Source organism: Astatotilapia calliptera, chromosome 14 (assembly GCF_900246225.1).
Source record: "Astatotilapia calliptera chromosome 14, fAstCal1.2, whole genome shotgun sequence".
In the NCBI taxonomy this organism is placed as follows: domain Eukaryota; kingdom Metazoa; phylum Chordata; class Actinopteri; order Cichliformes; family Cichlidae; genus Astatotilapia; species Astatotilapia calliptera.
In genome coordinates, this window is record NC_039315.1 from 10227987 (window position 1) to 10250884 (window position 22898).

At 40.8% G+C, this 22898-nt stretch overlaps 1 protein-coding gene across 7 annotated transcripts in view; it reads right to left on the reverse strand.

Annotated features, from left to right (window-relative positions):
- The window catches only part of robo1 (roundabout, axon guidance receptor, homolog 1 (Drosophila)), a 222821-nt gene that overhangs the window by 112395 nt on the left and 87528 nt on the right, over positions 1–22898 (reverse strand). For 6 of the 7 annotated variants that reach the window (XM_026191737.1, XM_026191735.1, XM_026191733.1 and 3 more), the window contains one exon: positions 188–514. In XM_026191737.1, coding sequence (XP_026047522.1) covers positions 188–514 — 327 coding nt within the window. Of the gene's footprint in view, positions 1–187; positions 515–16838; positions 17882–22898 lie in introns of those variants that run through there. The other variant, XM_026191734.1, reaches the window with a different exon arrangement.

The following is a 22898-nucleotide window of genomic DNA, read 5'->3' on the forward strand; positions in this document are numbered from 1 at the left end:
CGGCTGAGCCAAACACATCCTGCCCATCGCCCGAGAGATTATTCAACTCAATGAACACATTGAGCGCAGAAACACAGGAAGAAACTGGAGCCTGCTATTCAGCAACATCTGAACCCAAACTACTCTATTCACACCCCACACCAGAAAGTGGCGTGGGTGTGAAAGTGGGAAGACATGCTGCACTTACTGGCTACTTCCAGCGAGGCGTTGTGGCTCACTGCCTCTCCCAGGTAGTTGCGAGCAACACAGACGTAAGAACCTTCATCCGGTTTACTCCGCCGTCCGTGGACGATGCGCAGGAAGAAGAGAGAGCCACTGGGAAGAAGCATGCGCTGAGAACGGGGATTGTCCCTGTCCGTTTCCACCCGCTCTCCATCCTTGTACCACTCCACTGTTGGGGTTGGACGGCCCTCTGCTTTACAGTTGAGAGTTGCGGGCTCCCCTTTGGAAACAATCAGGTCAGAGGGGTGCTCCACAATCCGGGGTGGGGTGTCCTCTTGGCGCAGACGGGATCCTGAGAAGAAATTACAAAAGTGACGATTTACATCTGCGAGTCCTTATTTAAGCTATTTAAAGGAATGATAGGCTTGTTGTGGACTTTGTCTTATTTGATTGAAAAGTTTTAAAGGGTTAGTGCAATGTGGCTACAGTAGATGCATGTAAATTTTAGCAGCTGATGGTAGGCCACTTTAAAATACTTTTTTCAGTATAAATTTTAAACAGTTAAATTAATTCTACTTTACATATATAGCAATAATCAGTTCTTAAGTATTAAACATGCTGATTATTTTTAAATACAGACAAAATTTGATAGTAATAGATGTATTTAAGGTACTATTTGAGGTTGTGGTGATGAAAGAAGTAAAGAACACGTCTCCCCCCCCCCCCAATAGCAGCTCCTGTGGTAAAGGTTAACATTGCTGCACCTTTGTGAGTGTCATTTCACAGATTGAAGAGCAGAAAAGGCAACGAAGGGAAAGGTAAACAAAAATATGACACACCTTGAAGGTTAAAAAGGAAATTAAGAGATAAAAGATAAGATAAAGGTGCCATGTGTAGCTTCATGACAGAAAAGGAGCAACAGCAGAAATTGCACTTTTGAAGAAAGACAGATGAGCCACAGCAGAGCCAACAGCAGTGCCAAGGGGGTTAACACCCCAGTGCTATCTCTGGTCATTAATATTGCTCTCTGACCAGTCAGCTGTAGCTATCAAACCTGCTTTACATGCAAATTAGCTTCCTGTTGTTAATTCCTGAAGGGCGGGACTGGATGGCTGTGAATGCATTGTGTGGCTACACACAAAAGTGTGTTGTGTGTGTGTCTGTGTTACCAAGAGAAAGAGCTCTTCCCCTCTCACCATATCTCCCAGCATAGGCCTTTGGAGCCCATTCAGCACCAATTAAAGAGAGTCGGGTATAATTGGAGGCGCAGGCCTGCAATTAATTTACCCAGCATCCCGTGAACTTGCCACACTACCTCATTTATGTGCCATACACCCACCCATGTTACCCAAGAGAACTGGTGCTGAGAAGGCATCTTCTTGTGGTCGCCACATATTTTTGGTAAAGTCAGCATAATTAGTGACAGCTTTGTGGAAAGATAAATCACTTCAAGGCAAATGTGTACTTTGGTCAATGAGATATAATTAATCCAGTATCCCAGTGAAGGACATCACGATCCCAAGTCTTTTGAAATATCCCAATAGTAATGATTTTGACAGGTAAGGGCTGTGCGGACTTTTTGAAAATTGCTTGATTGATGAAAGAGACACTGTTAAAGAAATGGAGTTTTTATCTCAGAGGGTTGAGGCTTCTTCTGCACCTCATCATTCTTACATGAACCCTACACAAACACTGAAATGTGGCGTCAGCTCCTCCATTGGGACCCTGTTTGATGTTCATATGATTCTGCACACTTTTTTTTAAAATTATTGGTCACAAACTGCAGTGCTTGCGGTGCTTGTGGGGAAAAATATCACAAAAGCAAACGAGTTGACTGTTTGCAGATTGCAAGGTTGCTGATTATTTTCTTCTCAGGTAATTTAAATTCAATGTTATTATTTTATTTAAAGCGCTTAATCTGGTGGAGGACAAAAAGAAAATCCTCCAATAACTTTTCCAAAAATGAAACACTTGGTGACACTTAACGTGAGCATTTGTTTAAAAACTGGAATTAAAATAATGATAATTAAATGAAATTCTGCGATTAAGATGGTAGCATATTAATGGTGCAGTGCAATAATTGTACACCACAGAGAACTGCAGTCAAAATGTACCCGTAATCAGTACTGTATCTGAAATTATTACACTAACGCCAGCAAAGCTGAAGTTTTATTATTTTGTGGCCACATGACACATAAGATAAAGTCACACACAGAAATCCCCACAATTCTGAAACTGTTTTGGTCCTGCACGTCAGACGCTCCGTGGGTATAAAAAACACATTTGTAGATTAAAGCATTTCTGAGAGTCGAACAGAAACAGATGGAGAATTAGAGAGCGATATATCAAGCCTTTAGCAAGAATGAATTAGTCCTCTATCTGGCACTGAATAAAGTTTATAAAAAATACATATCTCTGCTTTCTGGCTATTGAAACCGTCTCAACCAGTACTAGGCTAATTAACCCCCATTTGTAACCTGCTCTCAAAACAGACCTTTTAACTTAAAGTCCATATGCTAATAAAGACCCAGCCCTTTGGTCAGACAGCATGGAGCTGCACTAACTTTGCTAGCATACACAGGCTGATTACTACTGGAGCAACTGTACCACTACCACCCCTCAGCAGACAAGGCAGGCTAATATGTTTTATTAAAGAGGACTTTGAAGAGCTCAGCCGCTATCTGCTCTGCCCGTTCCCTTCCTGATTTAGATAGCTTCTCTCTAATTTGAAATGGTCTGAAGTTTGGGGCCTTATGGGGGAACCATTAACTATTTAGATGTAGCACACTGTGAAGAGAGCTGTGCAGCAGGCGGAACTGTGTTTGATCATTGACTGTTTACTGTAGATGATTATGGCCGATCTGCATGATGAACATGCAGACTGATGATACAATATGAAGTGGGCCACTGTGTCCTGTAACAGAGAAGCTGGTGAGAATAATTGTATTAATAAATATTCAGCAGTTGAACTACTGAAGTACACTAATAAGTGTTTTGTGTGCGTTTGCTGAGAGGGTGTGCGTTTTGAGCCGTGACTGGGTGCACGGGATGTATCAGTTACACAATGCTATCATCCCTTCCTCGTCACGACTGAATTCTTTCTAGGCATATTTTGCTTGTGTGTGCGTATGTAGGCTTTGCCGTGCTGATCCCCGCAGACACTTTGAGTGACCTCTGTTACTTCAGCTCCATTACCCCTCACCAGGGGAAAGAGAATTATCCTGTCAAGGAACAAACACTCCCGTGCTCCCTTCTACAGGTGCAAGCTTTTAGGAAATGGAAGCTCACTTCACTCCTTCGATGCAGCACACACAGACGACCAAATTTGAGACCGAAATAAGAGATGAACAGAGTGCGTACTTTCACCATTGCTTTCTCGCATTACTTTAAGTTGCACTCCCCTTTATTTCAAAGCGCTGCCCTTCCTTCTCCACTGCCGCTTTCAACCATCCTCTCCCCTGTTTTCTATCCCCCTCGTCACCCCCCACCCCCCCCCACCCCCCCTCTTTGCTTCCAGACAGAGAATGCAAGATGAGCTAATGCAATACACAGCTTCACCAAAGGGAAGCTGGGACTTCTACTGCAAGGATCTGATCGATTGGTGCCTGAGGCAAAATTCTACTTCTCCCTTAACCGTCTCACTTGCTAGAGAGCTTTGTGCATCTGTCTTCTCATTTACTCACATAGGGAGACTCACACTACACAGTGTTAAACTATGCTTGAGGGAGTCTTTGCTCACTGGAGGTAATTAAAAAACAACAACAATGGAGTCAGAGTTTTCTCACTCATGAAAGTAATCTTAGTAACAAACAACAATCCCAATAGCAAAAGCGAACACAATGAATTGGAAAGGCTCATGCCAAACCACATTGCCACAAGGGTGCAGACCTAGACATTGACCCATATACTGTACGCATGCAAGGATTCATGAAGACCTCCAGGCGTTTGCTCACTCTAAAACCCAGACTCTTCCCCCCACTCTAAACATGGATAGACATGGCATAAGAATGAGATTTATGATGGTTCTCATGAAGCAAATGGCCATTATATCACTAGGAATATTTATGTGTATTGAGATTATGGCTACTAGCTTCACATGGATTCATCTATATGTCTTGGGGCTAAACTTCATTTTCACCATGCAACATGAGATGATATACTCTGACTTTATATTCCAAAAGATAATCATGCTTCCTCAATCGGATTAAAGAAATATGCTAAAAAGAGACAGACTACTTCCAATGAAAACAACATAGTGAAACCTCAGGAGGGGACTATTTTTGCACTGGACTTGTAAAACTATCATGAGAGATGATATAATCAAATAAAGTCTCTTTAACTTTGCAGTGTAAGAATTTATTTGTTAATGTTTACTGCCAGTGTTAATCGCCCAGGTATCAACATGAAGAAGCAATAGAGTGCAACTGTACGGTAACAAGTTACAACTATTCCTAAGTCTGGGATGTGGCAATCAATCGAGCTAACTATTCTGACTTAAAATAGAGAAGAAGGCCCTCCATCGACCTTAACTCTCAGCAGCCTGAGGACAAGAAACCCCCCCAAAAAACACAAGGTTAGCTTTCGTAGAGACACGGGCCATTTCGTTAACACTTTTGCACTTTGAATTTAAAATGCAGTTGGAAGAAATCTAGAAAAGAGAAAAATAAATGAATAGGAAATAATAATAGAAATAAACAAAGAAAAAGAGACAGAATTAAAGAATTAAAAAATACTCTTTACTTCATAGCCTCAAGGATATACTTCTAATGCACTTGAAATAATTCAGTGTATATTTTTGGATTAAAACCATTGCTGACCAGATGAAAGTCCTCTGCTTTGCTAGTTATGTCCTTAAGCCTTTTTTAAATGTTTTTTTTTTTTTTTTAAATTTCATGTCATTTTATTAATTTTTTGGCTCTTTATTCTGCTTCATAGTAGTTACCTTCTTTGCGCTGAAAAGCTCTATGATTGACTAAAACAGAACCTAGAGGAGGAACATGAATCCAGTTCCTTGTGAGACCAACTCAATACCAAAAATATTAAAATGTTAATATGATTTTTTTCTGTCCATTGACACCAGTCCATCAGTGGGGAAGACAACTGCATTTATTTATTTATATATATATATATATATATATATATATATATATATATTATATATATATATATTTATATATATATATATATATATATATATATATATATATATATATATATATATATATATATATAATTTTTTTAACTAATCATGCACCACTGACTAAATCCCTATATGAAGGACTGAAGGAAAGAAGAAAGACAAGCTAAAAAGACGTAAAACAATTACCTAGCTTCAGCAATCAGTTCTGGTCCAGTGATTTCCCTAACTTCAAAAATGAATGTGCCTTTGTCCCTCACAGCTGTTTTCCATGGCTACTATCTTCACAGAGTGTGAGGAAGAGGAAGGGAGCCAGGCACCTGCCCTTTACCCCAGAGTACTCACGGGGGAGAAGGACAGTGAAGCAATTTAGATCCGTTGTCAGTCTGGTCCCCTGAGGTAGGGAGACAGGATAATGTGTCTACTTCCTTGACTGATAAAACAACTTCACAATGCCGGGTCATTTGACTGTCAGAGAACAAAGGATCCCAGCGACAAATTTCATTTGATTATATGAGTGAAGTTGCTGCAAGTTTAATTTCCCCCATCAAAATGGGCAAGGTCACAGAATATCATAAAGAGAGGCAGTAAAATTGAAAGCTATTGCAGGAGCCTTAGCCGTATCATCACAAGCCATATCAGATGTCCAGCTGAGCAATGGTAAGAGATATGGAATATGGATCTGTGATAAGGAAGGCCAAGCACAGTAGGGCACTTTTTATCTACAGCCCCATTAATCTGTGATTAGGGGACTTAAGAGGGATTTATGGCAGAGATAAGAGCAAAGGGTGTGTCCCTCGGGGTAGCCAGGCGTACACAGGAGCCACGCCTGCTCGGGACAGGGCTGGCCAATAAATGACTTAACACAAAAGAAAAGGCACCCTTTTCTGTTGAATTAGAGACGATAAGGGAGAGAGGGGCAGAGATAAGCGGGAGAGACGGACACAGAGAGAAAAGACGAGGTACTGTACTCCTGCTGATCAGATGACATTAACAGGAAAGTGAAACTGAATCTTTTACCGTTTCAGCCTCAGAATCCCACCCTGGAATGTGCTGCATGAATGACTTTGCCAGTTGCATCAGATCAGACCTGTTTTTAATGTTACACAAGGCTATCGCTTACACTCCTAAGAGGCAGGATTAGAGCCCTGTGTGTGAGTCTGTATGGAGCTCCAGAGGTTGGGTGATGGAGGGGGTTGATGGATATCTTTATGGCCTCTTTTCCTCCTCATCTCTTTGTCTCCATTTACCAAACACAACAGGGTATGGTTACCTCGCTTATACTACATCAGCACTTGAGAATAGTTATCAATTTCCAAAAAATGGTATCTCTGTCCAAATGCTTTTTTAACACAAGCAAACCAGAAGATTGTTATCTATGAGTTTATACACAACAGTACACTATTGGGTTGGCTGTATTTGTTGTTATAGAAACGAACACTCTCACAGATTACAATGCTCCCATTGATATTTGAGCAAAATATGGCTGTGGCAAACTGGCAATTTGCATACACATCACAACACCCCTTGATAAAAAACAAAACAACCCCCCTCCACCCTGCTTACTATTGTGCGTTTCAGCAGAGCCCACTACAATTTATCCAATCAATTCTTATAATTTTCACAATATGATAAACATAGAAGAAGAAAAAGTAAGCCCAATTACTTGTTATCTTCCACCATACTTGCTCCAATTTCCAACTTGTGCAAACACAACCTAACTATTAAGATCTGTCAGAGTCCCTTTATCACTGTTGTTGCCTTTGATCATCCTGTTGCTTGTTCTCACCTGCAATAAAATCGTGACAAATCAGCTGATGATACCATAAACAAGGCGTTCTACTTCCTTTACTCGGGGCCAAGGGTTACTAGCATAACTTCCAACGCTCTAGGATATTCACACTTATCGCTCATCAGGACAAGAGCCAGCAGAGGTCTCAAGGCCTGAAGCACCAGCCCGAGTTCCTGGCTGTGTCAGCTGGGAAACACATCCTGGCGCATCCCTCTGCAATGCGAGCCAGGTTGAGAGTAAGACAGCATAGCAAAGTACTCCTTTGGGAGGCTGGAGCTCATCCTGCTCTGGGGCCCCCATCTGAATCTAAGACAATAGTAGCAGGATTTTAACTTCTGCACCAGGCTGTAGATACAAGGCACAGGAACAAGTATGATGAATGCAAAAATATTTGTTTCGTGTGTCTTTGAAAGAAAATGTGAGCACAAACGTATTTATAAATAATGTTACACACTGAGGTTTACCCCCACAGTTTAAACAATCCAACATAATTTCACATACACTGTCAGCAACATACCAAGCAGGAGTAAATGTGAAAAGATGTGGCAAGAGAAACACACACACTAAAAATAATGAATTTTCAACAGGCACCCATGGGACACAATTGTGAATGAATTGCAGTTCTTCCTGATACCAATCTGCTACAGTCAGTGTCATTAGACACAAACAAAAGCTGTCAAACTCTGCAGAAGGCCATCAGGGCAGATTTCATTCCTACAGGATAAGTATAATAGCTATTCTTTATTATATCAATTCACTGGGAAGAGGAGGAAATCTGCAGTGGAAAAGACTGGAATGCTTGTTAGGATGCAGCCTGTCAAATTGGCTCTGGAGACCGCAGGCAGATGGGATGAACAGAGCAGCGTGGATGCAAGTACAGAGTCCGTCTGTCTGCATGCATGTGTGTCAGTCTGTCTGGTATCTATCTATCAATCTATTCACAATGTGTGTGTTTGTGTGTCTTTGAGCAGACTTGCAGACTCCTCAAGTTGACCCTGTATATTCACAGTGATGACCTGAGAAGAAAACCTAGCTCAGACTTCTCATGAATGCCGGTGTCAAAGATGTCATTCCATCAGCAGTGCAGATACCCCAGGAAAAGAGTTGTAATTAATATGGAGTGCAGATGACAGGCTTGGACCTTCTATTAAGGAGCTTCATGCAGCACAGTCAAGGCTTCAAGTAAGAGTGGGGAGGGGATGGGGGGGATTACTGAAAAGAAGCACAAGGGAGCAAGACTGGGCAATTACTTCTTGTTTTTGTTTTCCAGCATTGCCGGTTTTTAATGAGGTTTGACCAGTGTGATCTCTGGGATACATCAAAGCTTTCTACAACAGCAGGATAGGAGAAGCAGAGGTAATTGAATACACTGGTACATTTATTTCCCAACAGGGGACAGTGAGTATCTCACTGCTGACTTACGCAAGCTGCTAGACTTGAAATCCTCAAGTGATTAATACAACTGTATTTCAGCAAAATTAAGTGTTTACTGTTTTTGAAAAAATAAAAAAAAGCATTCAAGCAAGAATTATGAGCATATTTCGATGGGAATGGCACAGTAGAGTAAATGTAAATAAAACAGTTTGCTTAATTTAATTTCGAAAAGTGCTGCCTGCTTAGTTTTGTGTCAGTAACAATATGATCAGGTGATTCTCTCCTCCCAAGGTCGCTCTCTGGGCTAACTGCAGTATTTCTGTCCAGCCACTAGACATGTGGGGACTGAAGGCAGGGGAGGGGCTGAAAGAGCAGTGAGGAGGAAGAGGGACCAGCACACTCAGCTGGCACAGCCCAGTCGTGGGGAGTAGGGCATGTGGGCTTAATGCCAAGAAAGAGAACTGCTCTGAAGAGATGCCAATGTGAATTGAGGCAGGCATGGCCAAAAGCACCTAATGCTTTTTTAAATGTTATTTATTTGATGGCAACAGTGATACAAGTCTACTTTGGACCAGCGTTACATTACAGTTGCTTAGTGCAAAGCTGAGGACCTTAACTTCTTATGTGGGCTATTCTAAACACTCAGCCAAAAACATTCTGTAGTAAATCTCAGACAGCTGCATGCAGAAAGGGAATTTCATTTATTGCATTCAGTCGAGGGCACAGTGGTAACATCTGAATGTAGAAACCCGGCACATTTCCTTCTGGTGCCCTTTAGGTTAAAAGGGCAAATACAGAGCACATAGTATTGATGTGTCAATGTGTGCAAGCTTAGGTATTGGCATATGCAACAGCGGTTCACATACTCTTGGCTATGATGGTATCCTTAAAGTGAAACGTGGCTCCCACAGCATAGGTTAAGACTCTGTGGAGCCATGTGGCAAAATCCCAGATACACCAGCATGGGCCTGCTGAGTGGGACATGGCCCAAGTCCAGCCAAATGGAACACAAATTGCCCCAAACTGTTCAAAACCTTGCCTGGAAAAAATTTAAGTGGGATGTAAGGTTTGCCATGTGATGCACAGTAAATATTTGGTCAAAATTAATGAAGGGGCAAAGTCTGCCAAGAAGCCTTTTTCTAGACGTCCACAGAGGGGAGACTGTGCCCAGTCTGGCATTAAAAAGAAATTTCCTTTTGCAGACAACTGCTCACTGGCCTGAATGCTTTCCAGCACCCACTTACCATGTCTCTTCCTCAAAACATACACACCAACTGTCCAGGTACACAATGTAATGAACCAAATACTGCTTCCTTTGATGCTTCAAAGTGAAAACAACTTGATCGCAAATTTAGTTACTCCCCATCTGTCAGTGTTCCACATTTGACAGCAGAAGCACTGCTCAGACTAAAGCTGTGAGAAATGCTAGTTTGGAAATATTGATTTAGGATGATTTAAAAAAAAAAAGAAAAGAAAAGAGAAAGTATATCTGAGTATATCTTAACATCATGCCCTGCCACTGGTCTACTCAACATCCTCTTTTAAAAGTGACCTGTTGAACTGCCAAAATAATGATTTTCAGACAGTACTTCATCATATATGCAGTGCAATACATTATGGTGTGAAAGTCCTTTGTTAGGATAACGGGAAATATGACCATATGTGGAAACGTGTGGAAATATACATGAAAATACAGCACACAAAACAAAAACTGAGTTTGTAAAATTTAACAAGCTTGTAAGTCAATATTTGGTATGACCAATGCCAACGTATTCTTCAATACACTCCAAGTCTTTTAGGCAAACTTTCTTGTAATTTCTTTAAAAAGTCTTCAGGAATAGTTATTCAGGACATTCAAAGTTCTCCTTTGGATGTTGGCTGCCTTTTGTGCCATCATCTATCAGGATGCCACACTGGTTCAACGTTAGTTAGATTCCTTTTTATGCTGAATGCTCCACAGGTCACTGTTAAGTCATTTAACGAACAACAACAAACCAAAAAAAGAAAGAAAGGAAAATGGTCAGGTTCAAGGACTGTAATTAAAATGAATGAAAAAGCAGCCAATGGCCAAACTTTAATAGATCTTCAGAAAGCCTGACCAGACCAGAGAATTATAAGTCTGGCTCGTTGAAAGAAAAAATAAAGAAATAAGGGGTCGCTCAAGACTTTTGCACAGTACTGCAGCTAAATTGAACATTAGTTAGATTTAGAAGCTACGAATGGAAGAAGAGTTCTGAATTATTTTGGTCTTGTCTAAGATGCTCAACGTATTCCCATCATTGTCACTGTACGCTGTGTAGAGGTGAAGAAAGAACTGTAGTATTTTCTGGCTAGACAACCTGTCAAGACTACATTTTAGCAGGAAGTAAAGCCTTTCTACATTAATGACTTCTAAGGCAGGAAAGGTGAATCTGTCAAGGCAAAGTGCAAACAGGGAAATGGGGATGAGGCCCTAAACCTACAATGAACCTGTTTTAAGTCAGAAGTATGAAGCTCACCATTGAGAGTTGCTGACTGACATACAGACAAATACCAAAGCAATCTTATGTTTAAACGCTGAGGAAGCTGTCTTTCACAGAGTACCTACAATTGTTATTCAATTAGAGCTTTCATGGTTTAAGCAAAAGACGGCACATCAGAAGGAAAGACGGGAGGTGACTGCAAAACAATCACACAGTTGAAGGACTCTGAACTCTTTACAGAAGAACTGAAGCAGATTTGCAAGTCTCTCGAAACTGAGAAGTAAAAGCTTTCTGAAAGAGGGGAAATTCGGAGCCTTTACACATAATTAAAAGGCGTTATTCTTGTTCAAAGAGTTCAATAGCATTTGGACATTTTAGAGACTGTGGCACTTCACACATTATCAACCAAGAAAATAAGAGGAAAAAACAGTTTGGGGTTTTTGTGTGAGATTCAATGGTGACATCAGGTTTCAGAAAAAATAATGTCACCAATTCCCAGAAAATATGTGAGGCTGATAATGGGCTGGGATTAAAGTTAATCTCTTAACTCAGAGCAACAGTGTATTTACATGATGGGAAAAAAAAAAAAAAAATCACCCAGTTATTTGAAGCCTCCTCACCATGGTTACTGCTGAATGGTAGAACAGGCTCCAAAAGCAGTCCTGTAATAGTAAGTTTCAAGGTCACCTTCCCATTAATTATGTTTTTCAGTGCTTCCCCTTAAATAAAGTGCACCCCTCCTACTTCTATCACTGTCTTTTGTGTGACAGAATTAGCCCCCAGGAACCAGTAGATTTAGCTGCTGACAGAACTCACAATAAGAGTGGCTTTTAATCATGAATCTGCACTGCATAAATAGATAACAAATGTTTCAAAACATAAAATAAACAGAATAATAATAAAAAAATGTTTGATATAGGAAGACAACCTTGTCACCAAAGGGAATCTTGAATCTTAACAGTGGCAGCATAGCTGAGAGGGGGAGGAACCAAATACATTAATCAACTAATTAGCAGTCTCTCTTTTAACTGCTAATTTAATCTATTCCTCTCAGCCTCTTTAATGGTATTTTCCCCTGTCAGTTATAACCAAAGGGAGGTTTAGCATTTCAAAAGTGTATCCAGGCCTTGAAATGAGAGGGTAATAGAATGGTCACAGAGGCTGGGAGGAGGCCTGAGCTCTGGGAGTGAGAAAGAAAAGACGGATACAGGGAAAGGCTGTCCTCAATGCCATCTCTCAGTCTCCCCAGTGGAGAAAATGAAAGGGAGGGAGGTCTGAACCTTTTTAAAATGCACAAGGCAGAGCACCCCACGGTAGCACAGCTTCACCGCCACAGCAAACGGTAGGCCCAGGGCAAGCCCTGTGAGAGTTCCTGAGCATGCAAATGTTACACACGTGAGGGATGTTGGCCATGCAGCCCGAAAACCAAACCAAACCCTCACCGCACCACTGAAGCTTTGTTCCAGGATCTTTAATTTACTCAGCACTTCTAAAAATCAACTTCACCTGTCCCCACATGTCCTCCTCTAAAAAACCCAACTCACAGTTTACCACCTCTATCACCCTAATCAGCACATTCAGCAGTGCCATGAGGGAACAGTAAGAATATGCAATGTGCGCACAGGGAGCCATATCAAGAGTATTCCCACAAGCTGGCGTATCGTGGTATGTTTGACTGCTCCATCCTCCCCTTCGTCCTCTGTTCTTCCTCCCTCCATCCCCCTTCAACACCCTAGGGTAGCCTTTGTGTGTAGCTGCACTCCTCTCTTCACACACCCTCAGTCTCTGGTGAACTATTCTCTTCCCCTCCTCCATGCCTTACAATCGCCCCGTTAAGGCAATACAATACGGCCTCCTCGTCCCTTCCCCACAGGCTTTTTCTGCGTGTCGGCCTGCTTTATTTAAGAAAGACTCTGCACTGACCAGTCACAAAAAAGGCAAGTCTTAAAAAAATTGGGCCAAAACAAAAAAAGAAAAGAAAAAAAGTGGGGGATGGGTAAAAGGATGAAGAGATTTCTTAAGCCCCTTTTGCCACCCCACACAAACACAAGCCCCATGTGCCTGTCTTTTATTCTTGATCACATCTATATTACTGAAATGATCAGGACACCAGTAATACATTCAGGATAGATCAAAAAAGCATGCATGTGTGATACAGAATCAAATGTAACTTGTAGGGCTCTGTAGGAAACAAAAAAGGTCTTTATATTTTTTTAATAACAGAAAGCTGTGGGAATTCTAAGGGTGCCATTTGTGAAATGGGACGGAAACCAGACAACACCGTTCATCCTATAAGGACACAACATTCATCACTTTTAGACCGAGTGGCAAGAGGGAATGTTTGTCCTCCACGTCAACCGACAGAACAAGATGCATTAACTATATTGGCCCAGGAGTCTAATAGCCTAGACATGCCTGCTGCCTTCAAATATCAGCCAGCTGCAGACTAAAATGCTTATATGACTTATATGAAGTTATGTTCCAGAGTATTCTTAGTGTAGACAGCTTATCTCTGTCTGGCTATACGTTTTTGGGGCTTAGACCGACAGACAACTTGACAGACAAAGTGATACTTGCTAAGTAAGTCATGACAACATTATCAGCATGGAGCGAGCAATACTCTACGAAACTCACACCGTCTAAACTGAATCCTGGTGAGACACAGCCGTTAATTCCTGTGGTACTTAAAATACCAAGAAGTTGACACAAAGGACATTGAGAAGTATCTTCCTCAGGTTTTTTTTTTTAAATCTAAATCCTCCATTTCTCCTTGCAGACATCCGTATCAGTTGAGCTGCAGCCACGGCAAATTACAAACTATTGACGTCAGATGGATTTGTTAATTAATCCAATTAAGCAGTCCTTTGAGGTCATTAAAAGAAGAGCAGCCGAGGGAAGGCAGATCATCAAGAGTCACTGCCTAATTTATCTGCCCTCAAACAAACTGTTTTGAAATGTTTATCTTGTCAGTCATTAATGAGTTAGCCACAGTTCTCATGGACAGGAAGAGCACACTCGCTGGCCTCCCACATTCCTCCATGTGTTTTCACTAAGCCAAAGTCTACCTAATCCCGGATCTTAGGGTGTAAAACCCAGTTTGATTCGGATTAGGATCAGATTAAAGTGTATTAGTGGAAGTTATGGAGCTACAGCTTTATGGACACCATCATCTCACGCAGGTGTGAGATTTTTAGAGGTGACACGACAGACTCGAGACTCAAATTTCTTAAGAAATCTGCTTTGCTTACCCAAAATCAGTTCAGAAGGTTAAACGCTCAGATAAATCATTATTTCATCATCATCAAATTTTCATCATATTTTATTCGCCACATGCAGTAAACTGCAGTGAAATGATTATTTGTATTTTGGGGCCATTTGAAGCAACTCCTAAACACTATTTCACAGAACTGATAAAGAGAAATGGGTAAGGGAAAGACTGGCTTTAATGAGCATGTTTCCAGGCCATGTGGTAAGAAGCCAGGAGACAGAGATACGTCTCACCTGTGGTCTCTGGCCATTAATTGGCTCTGGAACCTGCTGTGTCCTGTCATATGAAATGTTGTGATGTAGCAGGTGGAAGTGCTCCACGATTTATCAGCACTTATGGGTCAATTTGTCAAGACCTCCACAGCTTGAATGTGCCGGGGCTGGAGATGCTTACCGAGGTGGTACCACTCCCACTGTCTATGTTTTTATCAGCATGACTACACATTCACACTTAGGCACTCTGTTGGGCTGGATGTAATCACTCCAAGGGTTTATAACAGCATAGAAGCCAACTTTTAGAGGAAAGTCTGATATGTGCCTTAAAGGTAGAGCCTCCCTGTTAATATATATATATCATTCTAACAACCCTTATTTCCTCAGAGTAATCCATAGCATCTTTCTGTGTGTGAGAAGCAGAGCCACCTCTTGCCCTCATCTGAATGGCACCTCTGAGGCGAGTGCAAGGTTTGATGAGCACTTGGAAGAGAGATAACAACCATTTAGTGTATAGCAGGAGGACAGATCATTCTGATAACAGGGCAAGACAAGACAGAAGGAGGTATCAATTTACACCCTTCACACACAGCAAAGCGGCAATAAGCAAGTCATCACAAGTCTGTCAGGGCAAAGGTCATTTTATCTCTTACTTGCTATTTCACAGATACAAGAAGTATTAAAAATATATTCTCTCACCCAGGCTAAATCTTGAACGTTTAGAATAGGATACAAAGACATGTTACTAAATGCCACTGAGAGTTTGCTTAAGGGATCTGATATATTCCCTACTCCAGAATAAAGTTCTCAGCCATGCAATTAGTGGCAAATGTGAAATATTTTTTCCTGGGAAGTGGCATGAAATCTAATTTTCCTGACACTTGTGTCTAAACCAGGGCTAGTCATTATAGTATTTCTTGTCCAGTCCATCTCTCCCCAGAAAACATCCCGAGACATTCACAGACGGGAGTAATTGGAAACTCTGCTCTCCTACAGGACGGGACCATTACTGGCTTAGGAGCCAGCTTAGGGCGGAGCAGATTCAGTTCTCAGCCCTCACCTCTGACCTGACTTCCTGTTTAGGTGCTACAATATTTTCTTGTAGGTTCACAAGCTCTCCCCATCACCATACAATAAACAATGGCCAAACTTGCATGAAACAAGTCAGAGGTTCAAATAACTCAATGCAGAAACACTGAATCAAAAAATGGATGAATATGGGCTGCCAGACCTTATAGGGAATGAACTGGATATTTTATTGGGGATAGGTCACTTTAAGGCTTAATAAAAGTCATTTAAGTGTGAGTATGAGTTTTGCTGACTATTACTTAGGTAATGAGGTGTGCAGTAGCAACAGTAAACTGCAGTAAAGGGTTCAAATGTCACTGCTATTTCTCTGACACAGTAGTTTCTTTACAAATATAATGTATATTGAGCATCTTCCTGTATAGAAGTTCTGATAACTAGTTTTTTTTGTTTTGTTGTGCAGTTCTTTGTCTACAAAATGTCCCCATTCCAAACCCTCTCCTCTTAATGTCCTAAAATGAGGTGGTAAGCATTTCTTCTCAACTCTGAAGCAGCTGACCTGGAAACCCCAGCTAGCACGGTCCAGAAACTCTATAAAGAGATCCATGTGATGGGTGAGAAGAAACAAAATGTGAAAGATAATGGGAGGGGGGTAATGCAGGATTAGGCAACAAAGACACCTAAAACTGTTGTAGTTCTACATGAGTTGCTTACATTTGTATTACAAAACAACCGATGTAAAAAAAAAAGAAAGAAAAGAGAATAATCTCTGTGATTTGATTTTAATTTTATAAGCATAAAAATAGTGTTGCACTCAGCAATAATCGTGGTCCAGGGGGAGAATCTTGACATACACAGAAACATGTTCCCCATAGGGGCATGTGCTGTCTGTATGACCGATGATAGCTGCTCTTTCCACTCATCCCATACGGCCTCAGCACTTTATGTGTGACTTTATGTGTGCTCAGCTTTTAAAAGTTAAGACAACCCCTTTACCCTGGATGTTGACTTTTGTGGTGAAAGAAAAAAAAAAAATCACCGTTTCGTGTACTTTTCTCATTTCAAAGCATGAAAGTGAAAGAAAATACATTAATAAAATAGGATCATCTTACAAAGGGCAGAGCAATGACTACAACACACTTCCTAACAAAACTCCAGCTCTCAAAATGTGTTTACTTATTTCTGGTAAAGTTTGTAACTACATTAGTGCAGAAACCATTCTGCACGGAGTGCTCCTAAATCAAATACGTTTGTGTATCCACTGTCACTTAAATCATTTTAAAACGGCCTTTATAAAATTAAAGATTAAAACTTGAATTTAATTCTTCCCCGAATTTTTCATTTCAGCTAGTAAAACCCCAGTTAAAGGCTACCAGATTACTTTGAATCATTACCAACGACTTACCTGAGCACACATGGAGAATTCCTAACAGAAATACAAATCCAATTAAAGTTGGAGACATCATTCAACGTCTCTCTTGTGAGAAATGTTCTCGTATAATCCAAATTATATAAATAAAAATTGAGGCATCCGCTTCTTCATGTCAAACTGCACTCAAAGGGAAAAAGCTTAAAATCCACAGTTTAAAAACAAACACACTGATTTTCGTTTGTGAGTCCCAAACGCAAATGATAAAAGTCCAAGATCAGTCCAACACGAGCCTGATATGGCTTCTTGGTGTAGGTGAAATTGGGGAGTTGAGATGGGAAAGAATAAAACAGAAACAGTCCGAGATTTCAACACATGTTCTGTTCCAGTAGTCCAGTTCAACTGAATGATAGCATGTGTTAAATGTGTGCTAGAATCTCTCAGCGCAGAAGTGGCAGAGCTTTATCCTTTCTTTGGATTCATCCCGTTGCTGCTTTCACTGATCAACCAGGATGTGTTGTTTAAATCGTTTAGTTCCTTTGTGCAAAAAAAGTAGCAAAGTAATAATTCCAGCGCAAAGCAAAACTTAAGTCCAAAAGTGCGTGAAATCACGCCAGCGGTCGCCAGAGTCCACGCTAAACTGCTTGCAGTCACATTATTTCATTCCAGTTCTGAATGTGTCACTTGAGATCGGAAACTTTGCGAGTTAGTCCTATCCTCTCTCATCCACCGGATCCGGACACAAGATCACTGCAACTTTTCCATCACTTTCCCCCCCGTTTCTCCTCCGCTGCAACTCCTATCACTCGTGCGCGTCGCAGACACCGAACCTCAGGCGAGTGGGGGGGAATACGGATTCATATTCACAGGATTTCATTCAAGGAAAGCGGAATGCCTCGTCAGTTGGTATGCGCCTTTCTACCCCCTCCATAGACCCGAATCTTTCGCAGAGAGGAAATTTAACCTCTTCCTGCCTGGATCCCACCGAGCAGCAAAGTTTCACAGAGACAACTGGCAGTCTACTGTAATTTCTTTCAGTATGTCCAGTCATGAGACAAACCCTAGAAAGCTAGTCTATCCGGATATGTGTTTTATTATTTCTGTGGCTCCTGACCACGAACATGCAACAGCCGATTCCAGTGCTATTCCTACAGGGATTTAATATAATGTTTTCACAACTCATAGTTAGTAGTCCCTGTAATGGGTTTAACATACTTTAAGGTTTTGTTTTCCCTCCGATGGTTTCTTAGACCAGTGATTATGCAACTTTATAAACTACTTTAGGTATAAAATTGTGTTATTTTAATCATTTTAAGCATTAGGCTAGAGTTGGATGAAATATCTCTTCTTTAAATATCCAATACTGTTTTTAAAACTCCCTTTGTTTTACAGTACATGTAAAACAGTAGTCCTCCAGTCCAAGCAGCTAAATGCTGAGACTGGGAGCTGAACTCATAACATGTTTTTCCAAATACCCCCAGCCTTTCCACCGTTTCAGAGAAACAGTATGAATACATTTTAATATAAACCCAAAGAAAACAGCTCACAGTTATTGCGACAAAGTGCACCGTCCATGACCACAGATAGTTAATTGAATTCTGACAGTATTTATATTCTAGCTTATCATTTCCTTAAAACAAAAACAACAACAACAACAACAACAGAATAACCTATATAAAATGTGTCGTCCCGCGCCCCCTTTTTTGTGAGATTTCTCCGCTATGGTCAAATCAGTGCAGTTTATAGATCCCAACTTCTGAGGCGCAATAGTAGGCATGACGACTTTAGACAGCGAGTAGCTGTCTAACATGTATAAATTACAACTCAGCAGGATATACTATATACTTTATTAGAAGACCCAAAATGTGGAAAGAAAAAAAAAAGGAATAGCAAAAAAAGAGCCACTGAAAGACACATTACCTCACATTAGATCAGAGCGTCTGTGTCGGATCAATTGAGCATTTGTTACCACACAGCGCCCTCCAGTGAACACTATGTGAAATAATCCAACAACGACTGCTTTGTCTGCTTTCGTGAAAGAAGGTGTGGCAGTATTACCACCTGGCACTGAAATATGTGCCCCAGCTTTTTTCAGACAACAAGGAAGTGTTCACACTGTGAAACCTGAGCACACTGGCTTGCTGTGATTACTGTTATAAGGCGTTCATCTTCATTAGAGGGAAGGAAACAGAGTATAACAAGCCCTAACAATCCTTTCTGTTTTACCATGACAGCATTTTGGATGGTAAAAATATTATTATGAATACATAAATTAAAAATATTTCTAACACGCATGGTTTAGAACACCTCTTTCTGCATTCTTAAATTTAAAAAAATATTCTTAGATCTACTTTAAGCCTTCGCTGCTTTGATTGTTTCCTTCTCTGTGCCCCAGTTTTCACTCCTGCTGATGAACAATTCCACATGACTGACATATTAAGAGAGCAGTCTGTTTTTGTTTCTCATTCATCCATGTGTGCATTACATTACACTTTTACACACTCCATTCTCACTCCATCCTTGTGCCAGGTTTTCCTAAAAGCTTTTGCAGCCCTGGATCTCTAAAGTGGCTGTTCAGTTGATCACTACCAGTTGAATAGTAAAATTTCCTCTAGCCAGCAGCAGATGACAGTAACATAGAAGCAATTATCAGCTAAGTTCATGGTTAGCTCCATCAACACAGGAAGGTGTATGAAAATGCTGACTGCTACAAGAGGACGTGAGTATTTTAATGGCTAGATGTTGCCCAGCAAAGACTAAAATGTAGGTATAAAACTGAATTTCACATAGCAGACACAGTTATCTGTGTCACAGATCACTCATAGGGCTGTCTTATGTCTTTTTTCACATTAGCTACAAAAAAGGAGACCCCCCCCCCTCCCAAGATGACACAAGAGAGGCCGAAAATTGTTCCCAACAATAAAATGCCGTTATGCTTTTATGCCATTCTTGGACTCTAACCAGGACCAGGACAATAACTAAATATGGTCAAATTACATTAAAGTCTTTTGTAATCTGTCTTCTTGTAGTTTATTTTCTTCTTTCTTCACTCTTCTTCAATGGTTGTTAAGAAAAGAAAAGAAAAGACAAGAAAAGACAAGAAAAGAAAAGAGCCAGTACAAGTTATGATGACTGAGCTCTGTAAATGGAGGTTCTTTGTCGTCACACTTCCTTCTATAACCTTGATTAGACTAGCAAAGGGAAAAAAAGTGACACAATATCAAGGCTGTGATGGCAAGAGCCAAGCTGAGAGCTTTTAACACTACAGCCTAACGTTTCCTACAAAACATCTTCCAAGAATTTGTGAGGTAAAAAAGGACACAAAAACACCCGCTCCCAGACTGCAAAGTGCTCCAAATAATGTTTTAACAGTTGTTAACTAAAATTACTTTTTGATCCTGTCAAAAATTTCAACTGGTAGTTACATGGCATTGCAGTTTTGTACTTACTGTGAAAGATCTGGCTACACTTGTGGAATCGCCTCAAAGTCTGATGTTTTCTGTGAAGTTCAGGATTGTTTGGCATCTGTTTGCACCAATGGGACTTCTGTAATCCAGATAGGCGATGGGTCGCGTGTGGACCCTTATGGTCTTTAGGGACTCCCAGCATGACCAACATTGCAAACACCATCACCAGCAAACCAACAATCTGCATGGCGATGAGTCTACACAACACAGAGCCAGGGTAATGTAGATGTGCATATAAAAACACACCTTTCAAACAATCTACTGAAGTAAGGAAATTTCACAAACACTCCTTAATTCATCCCTGCTCCAATTAGATAAAAGACACTCCTTAAAATGTAGCAAATAATAAAAATGCAATCCAAATTCTCCAAAGCAACAACTTGCAAACACTGCCGCACTTCCCACCAGTCCTTCATGCTGCTACTCCTGAGATCTGCCAAAATACATAAACCCCTGCAGTCTTGGCTACCCTCCTAAATCCAGGGACAATGTTTCTCCCCAGAGTACGATGGGATCCTAATGAGGGCAAGTCTATGTACAATATGCGTGGTGAAATTCGCTCCCTTCTCCATCTCTTCATCCCAATGCTCAAAGGAGAGACTCTCTCTCATCTTCCCAGTCTTTTCTTTCTCTGATAATTCTTTTTAATATTCAAAAGGAGTTTGTGGACATTCTGTCTTTTCTTATGATGTTTCTATGCATGCAGCAGCACAGGGGATCCTGTTGACTACATGCTGGGCGTCTTTTCAATTCTGCTGGCCTCCTCACAAAACCTAGGCCCCCTCAGCACAGAGGTGATGGGGTGAAACACAGGCAGGCTATAGCAAGGGAGCCTACATCCCCCTTTTTTCTGACTAAGACTATTTAATGGCTTTCATTCCCATCTCGCCAGCACACCAAACAAGATCGCATAAGACAAAAACTTTCCCCCTCAAAAAGATGCTCCCTATTGAGAGGCAAACACAACACTCTTTCCCAGAAGACAGAAAAGTGATGCAGTATGGGATTTAACGTTCCACAGGCTAGCGTTGTTACTCCTAAATCCATTGAGGCATAAACAGAGACAGACTTGCAATTGGAGTCACCTTGGAACCACAGGTACAGTATGTTTGAGTTTCCTTCACAGGCATTTCGGCTGGACTGTTACCATACTTTACTCGCCTCACATTCACTACAGTCAGCTTCTTCTCATTCATGTCGTGTCCTTGCAGAGCCATCCTTTTATTTATTCATTGTGCTACTTTTATAACACAACAATTCAAATTTACAGTCTCCTTGAGTTAGCAGTGGACAGCACAACCCCAAGGTGTTTTCAAAAGATAAAGACGAACAACTTGAAGAAAAAAGGACTTGTTTAAATGGATTCTCATAGCATTTTACAAGACAATCAGCAAACACCTCCAGGGAAACTTTGTCCTGCTCCTGATTTTGACTGTAATGCATTTTACAGTTGCACAAGTAGCCCATCACAAATCAAAGAGAATATCTGAGATGTCAGGAGAGAAATGTCCTTTGACAAGCAAGGTCAAGTCTCTCTGGGCTTTATGCTCAGATCCAGACCTGAAGCTCCATGAAATAAACAAAAGAAGACCAGAAAAAAGCCATGTCCTCTAGTCACCACAAAGCAAAAGATGGACTTAAAACAGATTCAATTAAAGATATGAAATTGGACTTCATAAAACTCCTGTGCCAGTTTGCAGAAATACCCCTTTTTTTAACAACGTAAAACAAAGTAAGTGTTGCATATGTGCTGGATTGAACCTGCAGAATATATCATGTTGAATAAAGATTGCTTCATCATACATGGATCCTACAATGAGAACTTCTTCTTTGTCAGGTCTCTCTTGAGACAACTTGATTTTTAGGAGGCATGACAGACTCAGTGGAAGGAGTGGGAGACAAGAACTGATGTGAGGTGGAAAGAAGAGGTGACTTAGGGTCCTGAAGAAGTTGGATGATATTATTGTTACTGTGTCACTGTGGCAACAAATCATTTCTGATTGGTTGGTGAGGGGGTGATAAAGCTTCAGGAGCACCAACCACACTATAACTAGGTGTACAATCATAAGAATTTCACTACAGTTACCGTAAAGAGAATTACTGCAGTGTTTAACCACAGAACAGTCAAAAACATTAACATATCAATGAAATGGGGGAGGCTCATCAACCAGTGTGGACAAGAGTTTAGTGCACACATCTTCAGGAGTTAGACTGCCACGGTGCCAAACAATGAATCAAATTAAAAACACAGCTGTCTAGTTAGTCTCAAATCAGCCATATTTAGACCCTGACACTATTCAGTGTGCAGTAAGTGCAGTCATGTCATATTTCTGGAACATCTATGACAGAAACCTCAGCAGCTGTCAGGCCATTTCGTGATGCCTCTCCACTATGCACAATTACACTGGAACATCAGCTCTACAAGAGAGCCCAAGAATGTATCATTCTGGGCTCTGTCCCAGGATAAATACAGTTAATCCACTAACGTGCAGCCAAGGAACAAGGCAAAAGCCAAAAAGCCTTTTAAAACTGGACATGACCAAAATGTTTTTGCTATTCTCTACTGACAGAAATATCACAGAATCAAAAAAAGGACAGGCAAAACAAAAAAGCAAGATGCAAAGCTGCA